The sequence below is a fragment of the Podarcis tiliguerta genome (genome assembly GCF_965153285.1).
Source record: "Podarcis tiliguerta genome assembly, chromosome: 11".
Taxonomy (NCBI): Eukaryota; Metazoa; Chordata; class Lepidosauria; order Squamata; family Lacertidae; genus Podarcis; species Podarcis tiliguerta.
Window position 1 is genome coordinate 9,537,056 of NC_139544.1, and position 13,684 is coordinate 9,550,739.

A 13,684-nucleotide genomic window follows, 5' to 3' on the forward strand; every position below is an offset into this window, starting at 1 on the left:
TCATTCGGGCGCTCCCTCCGCCCGCCCGGCGCTCATTGGCCCGGGAGGCGTGACGCCATAATCCCCCAGGCTCGGCCCCGGTGATGTCATAGTGAGAGACGCCTGAGCACCTGCGTCTGGTGGGGGGGGGGGTCAAGGCGACAAAGGGGCCTCGACATTCCTCTTTTTCTGTCCGCGCATTCGTATAGAATAGGGGTCAGCAAACTTTATTTTTTTTCAAAAAAAAAAAATATTGGTTTTCACAACATTATAAACAAACACATAAGACAAACAAACATAAATCATAGCCTTATTGAAAATCGCACTTATTAACATTATTAAGTGACTTCCTCGCTTCCCCTTGGTTGAATTTCATTGCATGTCCTTTTGATGGTTTTCCAAATCACAGTTCTTATAAAATTTGAGTAGTTTAAAAGTTTAAAGATTATTTACAGAAATACTGCAAAATTAATGAATGTTAAAAGAATGGTGGAATGAAGTTATATGGCTTTAGTAGAAACGTTATAAGGATTTAAGTATAAATAGATTAATAGAATATTATAGGTAAAATAAGGTTAGAATGTGTTAAGATAATTATAGGACCGAAAACAGAGGAAGATGGAAAGGAATTGCTGAAATAATTGATAGAAGTGGAATGCAGAAAGGGAGGTGTGAGGAGGTCGGTGAAATAAGTGAATGAAAGATAAGATATTGAAACTGTTTGAGTGTTTTAAATTGTTTTTGTTTGGTTTTGTTAGTTTAATGTGTTAGTGTTATGTAGTGTTTTTGTGTTGTATTGCTTTTTTGTTTTTGTTTTTGTTTTGTAGTGTTTAAATTGTTCAAAAAGTAATAAATATTATTTAAAAAAAACATAAATAAAACCCTAAGCCAATTAAGTATCTGCAAGCTCTTTTCAATTAATTTAACTTATTTAACTAAGTAATCATTAAATTTTATCCACTCTTCCTGATACTCCTCCTCCTTCTGGTCGCAGACTCTTCCGGTTAGATAGGCTAGCTCCGAAAAATCCATCATCTTCATCTGCCATTCTTCTATCGTTTGTAATTCTTGGGTTTTCCACTTTTTAGCTAACAGAATACGAGCGGCAGTTGTGGCAAACAAAGTAATTTAACATCTTTCTTGGGCAATTCCAAACCTGTTATTCCAAGAAGGCCTCCAGTTTCTTTATAAATGTATATTTCAACATTTTTCCCCAATTCATTATAAATCGTTTCCCCCTTTTTCAGCAGGGGGCCGGTCCACTGTCCCTCAGAACCTTGTGGGGGCCCGGACTGTATTTTGAAAAAAGAAGAACGAATTCCTATGCCCCACAAATAACCCAGAGATGCGTTTGAAATAAAAGCACACATTCTACTCATGTAAAAACAAGCTGATTCCCGGACCATCCGCCAGCCAGATTTAGAAGGCGATTGGGCCCGATCTGGCCCCTGGGCCTTAGTTTGCCTACCCATGGTATAGAAAGCTATTGGCTGGCGTCCTGGCAGCCAAAGAAATCATATATAATTGTAGAGTTGGATGGGTTCTCCACCCCACAAGGGTCATCCAATCCAACCCCCTGCAATGAGGAGTGTGCTGTTGCCCTCAGGTGCCTGGAAGCATTCCTCATAATTTCCATGGCGTTCATGTCACAAACAAGGCATCAGTCTGAATTGTTCGTAGCTCGCCCTCCATTCCTCCTATTCATAAGCACATCAACATATAATGCTCACTCTCTCTGCTCCCTTTTAGGATATGTCTGCCATCTGCTGGATATTAAAATGCTATGTTTTCATCTCATTTCCAAGCATCAGAGTTTAAAAATTCAAGCATAAATGCTGCAAGGATAACTATGCTTGTTACAGCAAAAATAAAAATGAAAAGCAGTCTTGTGGCGTCTTTAAGGAACAGAGCAAACTTCCATCAGATGCATAAAAGGCCCTCATGGGTACACAGAAAGCAATGAAGACATAAAAAATGGGGCCAACCAGTCTTAATGTGGAGTCACTAATTTTCTGGAATTTCTATGCAAAATTCAAGCAGTGTGCATCTGGTGATTCCACAATCACCCTAGCTTAGCCAGGAAGAAAGTATTATACCAATTATGTTGCTTTAGGCGCCGTTATTGGTGCCAAATTACCCTGTGGCTTTTGCTGCAATGGACTTAACAAAGCAGCACCTCTGGAACAGAGGAAGCAGCCTTAGACCAAGTGAAGCTGTTGGTCCATATAGCTCTGCTGCATTGGGTGACCAGCTGCAGATCTCTGGGAGTTCAGATAGGAGTCTTTCTTTCCAGCCGTACCTGATGGATGGATTGGACCTGGGGGCTTTATCATACAAACATGTGCTCTGCCACTGTGCTATATCCTGTGCATAACGACAAACATTTGAGTTTGCAGAGAAATGTCAGGCATTTAACCCTATTGTTTACGTTTTTTAAGGACCCACGTACCTACAGGACTGCCTCTCCTGGTATGCCAAAATATAGTCCGGCCCCCCCCAAGGTCTGAGGGACAGTGGACCTGCCCCTTGCTGAAAACGTTTGCTGACCCCTGTGTGTATTGTACTTTAATTTGTTGGAAGCCGCCCAGTGTGGCTGGGGGAACCCAGTCAGATGGGTGGTATATAAATCATAAATCATATTCTTCTTATTATCCTTTTCTACAAGCAGCAACATTCACTTTACTGTATTGCTGTATGGGTGCCCAATTTTCACTTCGTGTAAAGTAGTGACAGAGGGCCCTGCCTTATTCTTGCACGTTACTGATAGCAATGTAAATAGAAGGAGAAATGCTATTTAATATGTAGTGCAAAATCAGGTCTCAGGTCTCAGCAAGCACCCCTCTCAAATAAAAACTGACTAACAAGATTTATCCCACACATGGCATGCATATTTTGTGCTATCCTTCCTTGTATTTTCCATGGTGAATCTGTTGAATAGTGGGTAGACATGGCAGACGACACAGCGATTTCTCCAAAGCAGCTCTTTATTTTGTAAGCTGGAACAGAACTGAACAGCAAACAGCTCAGCCGGCCTGCTTTTATAGGCTGTCAACATTGTAGCAACAACAACCCAGGGTTTCCCGCCTAAAATAACTGACGTGGACCTGAGTGAAAACTATCTACAGTATCCCCCTGCTGGCCCAGGGTGAGAACTTCAGTACATAACAGAGTCCACCCATTATTTTCTATTGAACCCTCTGGGGACCAAATTGGGCAAAAAGTATGAAAGTTCCTAGCCCTAAATGCTTACATGGAGTACAATATTTGATGTTACAGGTTTTCCTAACCCCCTCTCCCTCCGCAATGCAGAAGTTTTAACTCAAGGTCTGGAAGTAATTCCTTATATAGTTCTGGGGGACAGGACACAAAATTACTTAGTTGTCTACTACCCACTGAGTCCATGTCAATATTCTTGAAGAGGACTCCAGAGTCTCCACCCCTGGGTCCAAATCATAACCATTTTGTTTTGACTCATCGAAGAAGCTGTTTTACAGACAGTAGAAATTTACATTTTTATTTGATCTGTAGAAAAATATGTCCTTTTATTAAGTCACTGTGAGACAGGGGTTCAGAAGACAGAACTCACTAATAATAATAAAGGTTGTGATGGAATAAAACCTATACACTGTGTATACCAAGTATATTTTTATGCAAGTTTAAACATCACTCTTTTTTGTTAAAACACATCACAACTTAACTTTGTGTTCAATGAAACAATAAAGTGTGACGTCCATTTTTACCCACCGGAAACCGAAATATTCAGTATCCAGGAATCTTCCAATGTTACAGCAACCTCACCCAAAATTATTTGCTGAACACACTGTTGACATGTATCGTTTACATGGATGTACTCGCCCCATGGATTTTTTTCTTCTTTTTGACAAAGTCACACATCAATAACTGGAGATCTGTTGCCGAAGTTTACTGCTTGAACTCCAGCAAGTTGCAAAACAGTGTTAATGGGGACATGGTCCAACCTGTTCTGGTCAAGGTGCACATGGTGGATTTCATTCCCTGGGGGGTGGAAAAAAATAAGCCTGTTACTGCCTATCTACAAAATACTGCTACCAATACAGTGGTGCCTCGCAAGACGAAAAGAATCCGTTCCGCGAGTCTCTTCGTCTAGCGGTTTTTTCGTCTTGCGAAGCAACCCTATTAGCGGTTTAGCGGATTAGCGCTATTAGCGGTTTAGCGGCTATTAGCGGCTATTAAAGGCTTAAGGGATTAGCGGATTAGCTGCTAAAAGGCTATTAGCAGCTTAGCGCCTTAGAAAAAGGGGGTGGGGAGCGAAAAAAAATCTCAAGAATCGCAAGACATTTTCGTCTTGCGAAGCAAGCCCATAGAGAAATTCGTCCTGCGAAGCACATTGAAAAACGGAAAACCCTTTCGTCTAGCGGGTTTTCCGTCTTGCGAGGCATTCGTCTTGCGGGGCACCACTGTATTCACAATCACCTGTCTTTACAGCCAATGCGGTCTGGTGCCTTGGGTGTCGGATATGTGAGCTGGTTGTTCATATTCTCAGAGCCGTCCTTCCCATACGGCTTAGTGGTTCGTTGCGCCAGAACGCCGGCCTCTCAGGGGTGCCCCAGCGAGAGGGGGAGCTGTGCGGCTTTGCCAGCGGCCTCCCCTTTCCCTGCACGCCTGCCAGCTGTGCCCCATCAAACATATGGCTGGCGAGCGTGCAGCTTGCCTCCCAAGCCTCTGCGGGGATTGCTCTCCGGCAGCGGCATGGGGGAGAGTTGCGCACCCCCCCCCCATGGCTGGCAGTGCGCAGCTTCACCCCCCCATCCATGGTAATTTGGGGGTCCTGAGTGGATATTTGCACACCAGCATATTCTATATCAGCTATGGATATTTTTTTTGGCGGGGGGAGTACTTTCCAGATGACAAAACGCCCCATTTACTGATTACTATACTCCAATTATGCTGCAGGGGAAGAGAAATTGAGATTAAGTGTTGCTACATCAGCACAATGACCGTCATATACAGTGGTACCTCGGGTTAAGAACTTAATTCGTTCTGGAGGTCCGTTCTCAACCTGAAACTTTTCTTAACCCGAAGAACCACTTTAGCTAATGGGGCCTCCCACTGCCGCCGTGCCGCTGGAGCACGATTTCTGTTCTCATCCTGAAGCAAAGTTCTTAACCTGAGGTACTATTTCTGGGTTAGCGGAGTCTGTAACCTGAAGCGTCTGTAACCCGAGGTACCACTGTATGCGCTCAAACTAGGAGCGGAGGGGAGAAACCAGAAAACTTCCAAACAGCACAAAACACGCCCCCCCCAATAACCACAGAAAACGCCACCAAAGCCCACCAATCAAGGACTGTGCTGTTGATGACACCCACATGCAACCCACTCACAACAACGAACTTGCAGCAATGTAGGCATGTCCCCAGCACAACTCCCTGTACCACAAAACAGGAGGTTTCCTCCCACTGCCGCACGTTCAAATCTCCCCCAGCTGGAGAGCTCGGTTGGTTCAAGAGTAGTGCGGATTAATGCCAAGTTTGCAGGTTTGATCCATGCAAGGGACAGCTGTATATTCCTGCACTGTGGGTGGGGGGTTGGACTTCCAACTATCTAGCATCATTTCTTGAGCGTAGCACATTAAGAGAAGGAAGGAGAGGTCGCACAACAAAATAACCACATAGCACCAGGGCCAAGACAAAAAGAAGACCCATTAACGTCATTGATAGTTGTGAAGTGGGGAAGAAGAAGAGTTTGGATTTGATATCCCGCCTTTCACTCCCTTTAAGGAGTCTCAAAGCGGCTAACATTCTCCTTTCTCTTCCTCCCCCACAACAAACACTCTGTGACGTGAGTGGGGCTGAGAGATTTCAGAGAAGTGTGACTAGCCCAAGGTCACCCAGCAGCTGCATGTGGAGGAGTGGGGAAGCGAACCTGGTTCCCCAGATTACGAGACTACCGCTCTTAACCACTACATCACACTGGAGGGCACAGATTGGCTGCTCTCCCTCCACCCATTAAATCCATGCTATCTGGTGGTAGCATGTTTATCTGCTAAGTTCCTTAAGTGTGTGCATGTGTGAAATCTTAATGATATGAAGAAAAGGAGACAAGTGCTCGGACACTTTTCATCAGTATATCCAGGAGCACAAATGCATCATGTAAGCAGAACCAAGGCAAAGGTTAATTTTAACAAACAGCCTTACCTGGACCTAAAATCAAAGTGCCTCCCTGCTGAGCTGGATCGCCTTGAAAATCAAATGCAGGGCTCGTCATTGCTCTCCACATGCTCTTGATGCTTCCTGACAGCAGGTTGGATTTTACATGAGGACTTTGCACTGAAATGATGATATAGAAGAGAATGTGTACTTTGCATGAGAAATTAAGTTTGCTCTGCAGATCTTGCAAGCATACCTGGCTACAATCTATGCACAGTTTTGTGCAAGTCAGTCAGTTGGAATTATTATTATTATTAATAATAATTTATTATTTATTCCCCCCCCCCCCCCCATTCTGGGCGGCTTCCAACAAAATATTAAAATACAGTAATCCATCAAACATTAAAAGCTTCCCTAAATAGGGCTGCCTTCAGATGTCTTCTAAAAGTCTGGTAGTTGTTGTTCTCTAAATGTGCTTAGGAGAGAGCAAGACATTTGACTATCCAATAAGAAAACGGAAGTGATCGGACTGAGGAGGAAAAGCAGAAATTTCTCTACTCATAAACCAACAACAACAATGGGCTTTTCCTTCTAAGGCCAGCTACCTTCCCAGCCAAGCCTAACAATGCAAACCTGTCTTTGTGCTTACTCCGAAGTCCCAATGGGACTTAAAGGTAAAGGTAAAGGGACCCCTGACCATTAGGTCCAGTCATGACTGACTCTGGGGTTGCGGTGCTCATCTTGCTTTATTGGCCGAGGGAGCTGGCATACAGCTTCCGAGTCATGTGGCCAGCATGACTAAGCCACTTCTGGTGAACCAGAGCAGCGTGCGGAAACGCCGTTTACCTTCCCGCTGGAGCGGTATCTATTTATCTATTTATCTACTTGCACTTTGACATGTTTTCGAACTGCTAGGTTGGCAGGAGCAGGGACCGAGCAACGGGAGCTCACCCCGTCGCGGGGATTCAAACCGCTGACCTTCTGATCAGCAAGTCCTAAGCTCTGTGGTTTAACCCACAGCGCCACCCGCTTCCCAGGGCTTACTACCTAATAATACCTAATGGGACTTACTACCTAATAATTGTTTAGGATTGCAGCCTTCCTCTCTTGTTCAGTTTTCAAGTAGGGCGACTTATGCGAGAATAGGAATCTAACGCAGACTGCTAGAAAAAGTATTACGTAAATTGTTTCTCTGTAAGCCCTACAGTCCCAATGATCCATAGGGGAGCAAAACCAGATGCAAGGTTATCGCAAAGCACTGCAGCTATGAAGGGTCATTCTGCATATATTTAAGCTCTAATTGGATTGTCACAGACTGAATTTTTCCCCATTCAGTTGTCATTTAAGTCCAAGCTTAAAACACACACGCCCTCTACACACATGTTGATATATAATCCATCAACAGAAGATCACACTGCTTTTATGCTTTCCTCCTTACCTGGGTTGCACAGCAGCACCCTTGAGACGGCAGCGATAGCAGGTTCTGGCAAAATCTACGGTATGTCACTGAAATCTCTTGTGAGATTTCAGTAAGATTTGGGGGGATTGCAGTGAGCTCTCACAAGAAACCAGGGCTGCTGCTCTAGGGGAGGCGGTAGGGCTGGTGGGGGGGGGGTGTCGGTCAGGGTGCTGCCTTCATGGGCTTCCACCACCTGAGGCAACTGCCTCAGCCCCTCATGGCTGAGTTGGCCCCAAATCCACACCATATAGTTAAAGCACATTTATACTACTTTAACAAAGATCTGGGAGCTGTAGTTTACTTAGCATGGAGCCACAAACTACAGTTCCCAGGATTTTTGGGGGGAAGCCATGTGCTTTAGATATGGTGTCATATGGAGTTGGTTGGAGGATGGATGGCGGCTAACAGATTGAGGCTGAATCCTGACAAGACAGAAGTACTGTTTTGGGGCGACAGGAGGCGGGCTGGTGTGGAGGACTCCCGGTCCTGAATGGGGTAACTGTGCCCCTGAAGGACCAGGTGTGCAGCCTGGGAGTCATTTTGAACTCACAGCTGTCCATGGAGGCTCAGGTCAATTCTGTGTCCAGGGCAGCTGTTTACCAGCTCCATCTGGTATGCAGGCTGAGACCCTACCTGCCAGCGGACTGTCTCGCCAGAGTGGTGCATGCTCTGGTTATCTCCCGCTTAGACTACTGCAATGCGCTCTACGTGGGGCTACCTTTGAAGGTGACTCGGAAACTACAACTAATCCAGAATGCGGCAGCTAGACTGGTGACTGGGATCTAACACTGGGTATAATCCTTAGTTCTTCATTGCCATAAGTGATAAACCAGTTGTGTGTTTTTCTGTGAGTATGGAGGGGAAATTGCTTGTGATCTATAGTTCCTTGCGTGACTACATTTTGTGCTGTGGCCTCTGCATTTACAGTTGGTACCACAGCTTACCTGTTGTAGCGGATGCTTCACCCCTTTTCATCCCAAGCGTCCTGTAGATTTCCCTTTCAGGATCCACATACATTTCATGAGGATAACCTGTCAAAGTGCAAAATGGCTGCAAGAAACATTTGTAAATATCAAAATAATGCATTGGAAAGCTGCCCAGAGTGGCTGGGCAACCCAGGCAGATGGGCAGGGCAGAATAATAAAAATTATTATTACAGTGGTACCTCAGATTACATACGCTTCAGGTTACAGACTCCGTTAACCCAGAAATAGTACCTCGGGGTAAGAACTTTGCTTCAGGATGAGAACAGAAATGGCGTGGCAGCAGCAGGAGGCCCCATTTGCTAAAGTGGTGCTTCAGGTTAAGAACAGTTTCAGGTTAAGAACGGACCTCCGGAACGAATTAAGTACTTAACCTGAGGTACCACTGTACTAACTACTTGGAAAACGAAGGCTGCACATGTGTGTGTGGGGGGGGGTCCAGTCTCATTACATTCAGTGGGACTCATTTCCAGGTCAGTGTATTTAGGACCAGAGAGTAATTCTGATTTTGAAAACCTTCAAGCTCCACACTTAAAATGCAGCTATCCCTGTGGGCTTAGATGTGTGCATTCAAGGACAAGTTCCTCTTTGGTGGGACTCTACAGTTTCCCCTCAAGGACACTTACAAATAAGTCCACTGGAAACCAATTGTCCTTATTCACGTATATTTTAGTAATGATATATTAGACAAACAGAAGTGGTAGCATCCATGCTATACATTTAAAGCACACTTGTGCCAACAGTCTTGGTTTCCTCCCAAGGGATCCTGGGAACTGTAGTTTGTTAAGGGTACTGGGGGTTGTTAGAACACCCTCCAAAAACTATTATTCCCAGCATCTGTAACAAACTACAGTTTCCATGATTCTTTGGAGGAAGTTGTGACTGTTCAAGTGACATAGAGCGCTTTTAAATGTATCATGCAGATATGAACATGGCTCATATAACTTTTCTCTTTATTTATTTAAGTGCAAACCTATACATAGTTACTTGGGAGTAAAGCCACCAAGACTTACTTCTTAGTAGATATGAACAGGACTGCACGATTATTTATAAACTTTAAATCCCACCTCATTGCCCAATACTTGAAGGCAATTTTCAATTACAAAATTAAATAACAACAACAACAACAATAACAACAACAACGTAATATTCCACAGTTTTGGTGCCACCCGAAGAAAACAACAAGACTTCTCTGTGGTGCCCTCCAAAGATGTGGGCACCTGGAGAAGGGTTTCTGATGCAGACCTTATTTCGATCTGCTCCCAGGTATAGATGACGACACTTATATCAGCATCTACTTCACATTGGTTGTGAACAGAGAGGGAAATCCACAAAACTCCATTTACCAGTTTGCTTCCCTGTGCCTGCTCAGAGATGAAAGAGCTGAGTTCAGAATATGCCAGCAGACCTACCTTAATGTGATGGTGCGATGATTGTCCAATAACCACAAGTCTGACATTTGCATCCTACATGGGGAAGGTGTCGGGGGAAACACACAAAAGTGTATATAAATCTTTAAACTGAAGCTAGTACTTACAACACGATCATTGTGGCAAGATAATAAACGCTTAAGGTGGACTTCACAACAGCTGTGCCATCAGAGACTCTCAAAATGGGATGATACGATGGCAATTTACAGTGATGATGACAAACCGTTTTGAGCTGAAGCATTCCGTGCTCACCCACCCTAGAATGTTCAGTTCACATTGAGTTCATGAAACATCATGAAACATCGTACCCTGACCTGTTCTTAATGCATGGTTGACCACATCTATGAATGCGATGGTTATGCCCTTTTAAGTTTTGCTATATCAATCACTAGTTTAATAAGGAGTATATCCATCACTAGTAATAGTTTAATAGGGAGGTTTTCATACCTGTCCAACTCTGTGTTCCTTTCCCAACCTTTAATCTATTGATGATTAATGCTTATATGCAACCCTTGCATTGTCTTTTGTTAACCAATCAGCAACAAGCACATACGTGGCAATGCTGTAATATTCAATAAAAGGGACTCCCCGAGACATGCTCGGGAGATGCCTCCCGTATGACACTTGTCACTCGTCTGTCGTTTATTTCAACCCTACAGCCCCATGCAGGATTCCTGAACCATAGGCCTTTTCAGCTTTTTAAGGAATTGCCTCTTTACAGAGGAGGTTGGGGGCTGATGGTGGTCTACATATTTATCACAGGAGTTTCCTCTGAAACCTCACCTCTGTCTATCTGTCTGCCTTTTATATTCTGTTATTATTAATATAACAAATTAGTGCATACATATTCTTGCAAACCAAGAAGGAACTACTGTTTGCGATACTTGATTATTTGGCTTCCAGGGTGCTCAGCTGATACTGAATATTTAAAAAGAATGACAGAAAGCATGAAGGAGAACAAATTCATCAGTGCATGCATTATAAAGTAATTGAAGATATATGTAAATACTGTACAGTAAAATTGCCCTATATTGGACTTCACAATATAATACTTTAAAAAAAAAAAAATACTTACTTGTAAAAATGTCTTGGGAATCTTGCCCAGATCTTCCACATATTCCTTACAGGCGTAACACAAGAAATGCTGAAGAGAGACGATGATGAGTGTCAGAACAACTGCAATAAAAGTGTTGAGGTCTCAAAATTGGGGGGTGGGGGAGGAATAGGTAAGTACGCTGAGGCTTAAATAGCGTTGATCAGAAAGCCCTCTATAGTAGAGTTGAAGGCTGGAGGTCTGGATGCATCACACTGCTTTTAATTATGGTTTCATACCCATTCACTCAATGGTCAGACAGAGCATCAAAAAACTAAAAGGAAGAAAAATCTTTTTGGGGGGAGGGGCAAGAGATAAAGATAATTGCGTGCTTTCTGGGAGTTTTGTACACAGCCCATTATGTTTTTTCTTTTCTTTTCCAGAACAAAACCAGCAAGTCCTTTATTTACTAGGTGGAATGGCAGAAAATCTCAGGTGAGCGAATGAAAATTCCTTTAATTTGGCTACAGCCCTGATTAAAAGTCCCTTCTTTAGAATTATTGCTTCAGCCGCGCACAAACGTGTTGCGATTGGATCCATTACAACTCGGGAAGCGTGATAAGCAAGATAAGATTCCTTTCCTCTTTAGTGATCAGCCACTCCACTGAAGTAGCAAGAGCGCAGCGCTATTGAAGCGCGATCCTTGCCACGTGTCTACGAAGAAAACAAAAGCCCTACTGAATTCAGCAAGGATAAGTCCCAGGTAAATAGGGTGAAGAATGCCTGTCTAAAACGAACGTGCATCGGACGGCCCGGTTTCCTCCAAGGCCTCGGCTGCAATCCGGACCGCGATCGCCGCTTCCGATTTCCTGTTTGCAAGACGAAACGAAAGTCTTGCAAAAAAGCGCAAGACTTTTCCAGTTCCCTTTAAAAACGAAGCACTTTTTGGGGGGTGGATCTCCCACCTCGGCTTACCCGCACAAACACCACGATCGCCTTCCGCTCTCGGTACAGGGATCCGAAGGGAACCGCTTTCCCGGCCGCGTCCACCACCAGGCGCCGGGCGGCGTCTCGCAGCTCCACGGGCGCATCGGCGAGGGGGCGAACCCGGGCACCCACTTGGCGTGTGACGGGCAGCAGGGGCCCCGGGGCGCCCTGGCCTGCCATGCTGGGACCCCGGGCAGGGAGGCGGAGGGGGGAGGCCGGCCGGGGCGGAGAGCCTGAACTCCTTCCCTTGTTTTGGGCTGGGGAACTCCGCCCAGAGGAGGGAAGGGAAGGGGACGCCAGCCATCGGGGCGCTTCGCCCTGTTCCCATCTGCGCCAAAACAGGCTAAGTTCTCCTGGCGCAAGAAATGGCTAGACGTCACGTTAGGAGGACTTGTGTGAGTGTCTGGTGGTGGTTGGAGGATGGATGGCGGCTAATGGATTGAGGTTGAATCCTGGCAAGACAGAAATACTGTTTTTGGGGGACAGGAGGCGGGCAGGTGTGGAGGATTCCCCGGTCCTGAATGGGGTAACTGTCCCCCTGAAGGACCAGGTGCGCAGCCTGGGAGTCATTTTGGACTCACAGCTGTCCATGGAGGTGCAGGTCAATTCTGTGTCCAGGGCAGCTGTGTATCAGCTCCATCTGGTACACAGGCTGAGACCCTACCTGCCCACAGACTGTCTCGCCAGAGTGGTGCATGCTCTAGTTATCTCCCGATTGGACTACTGCAATGCACTCTACGTGGGGCTACCTTTGAAGGTGACTCGGAAACTGCAATTAATCCAGAACGCGGCAGCTAGACTGGTGACTTGGAGTGGCCGCCAAGACCATATAACACCGGTTCTGAAAGATCTTCATTGGTTCCCAGTACGTTTCCGAGCACAATTCAAAGTGTTGGTGCTGACCTTTAAAGCCCTAAGTGGCCTCGGTCCTGTATACCTGAAGGAGCGTCTCCACCCCATTGTTCTGCCCAGTCCAGCGCCAAGGGCCTTCTGGCGGTTCCCTCACTGTGAGAAGTGAGGTTACAGGGAACCAGGCAGAGGGCCTTCTCGGTAGTGGCGCCTACCCTGTGGAACGCCCTCCCAGCAGATGTCAAGGCAATAAACAACTATTTTACTTTTAAAAGACCCAGTTTAGGGAAGTTTTTAATGTCTGATGCTGTATTGTTTTTGATATTTGGTTGGAAGCCACCCAGAGTGGCTGGGGAGACCCAGTCAGATGGGTGGGGTATAAATAATATATTATTATATTATAATTATTATTATATTATAATTATTATTATATTATATTATTATATTTTATTTTATTATTATATTATATTATAATTATATTATATTATATTATATTATATTATATTGGAGCCCTTCGGCGTTCCCCTCCTCGGTCTTCTCTGTGTGGAGAATGTGTGGCTTTTGCCCTGTAATAAAAAATTTAAGGTCTTCTATATATAATAAATGTTCATCAATGTACCAACCACCCGCACTCACCTTTCCCCCCCTCCAGCTCTTTCCCCCTTCCTAATGTCTCAACAAATGAAACTGATCTGTAAAAAATGTTACTTGGAGAAAAGAGAGAGAGAGAGATTGCACATACTTTTATAAACCAAGGAAATCTTTAATAAAAATACCTTTTTAAAAAAACCAAGCGCATAAAGAAATGTGTGTTGATGGGGAAAGTCTGAATAGAATAC

General features: G+C 44.7%; 1 protein-coding gene across 1 annotated transcript; it reads right to left on the reverse strand.

Moving 5' to 3' along the window:
• Positions 1-3,465: 3,465 nt before the first annotated feature.
• PRXL2C (peroxiredoxin like 2C) lies at positions 3,466-12,197 on the reverse strand. The gene is made up of 6 exons (XM_083404384.1): positions 11,985-12,197; positions 11,052-11,120; positions 9,959-10,012; positions 8,508-8,613; positions 6,153-6,284; positions 3,466-3,993 (listed from the first exon to the last, which is right to left on the reverse strand). The coding sequence occupies exons 1-6, from the start codon at positions 12,174-12,176 to the stop codon at positions 3,866-3,868; spliced, it is 681 nt and encodes a 226-aa protein (XP_083260510.1). The 5' UTR covers positions 12,177-12,197; the 3' UTR covers positions 3,466-3,865.
• Between the last annotated feature and the right edge of the window lie 1,487 nt (positions 12,198-13,684).

Coding starts and splice junctions, on each gene's coding strand:
- PRXL2C (XM_083404384.1), bottom strand. CDS start 12,176: ATGGCAGGCCAGGGCGCCCCGGGGCCCCTGCTGCCCGTCACACGCCAA. Junction 11,121..11,984: donor CGATCGTGGTGTTTGTGCGG/GTAAGCCGAGGT, acceptor GTCTCTCTTCAG/CATTTCTTGTGTTACGCCTG. Junction 3,994..6,152: donor CACTTTGATTTTAGGTCCAG/GTAAGGCTGTTT, acceptor TCCACCCCCCAG/GGAATGAAATCCACCATGTG.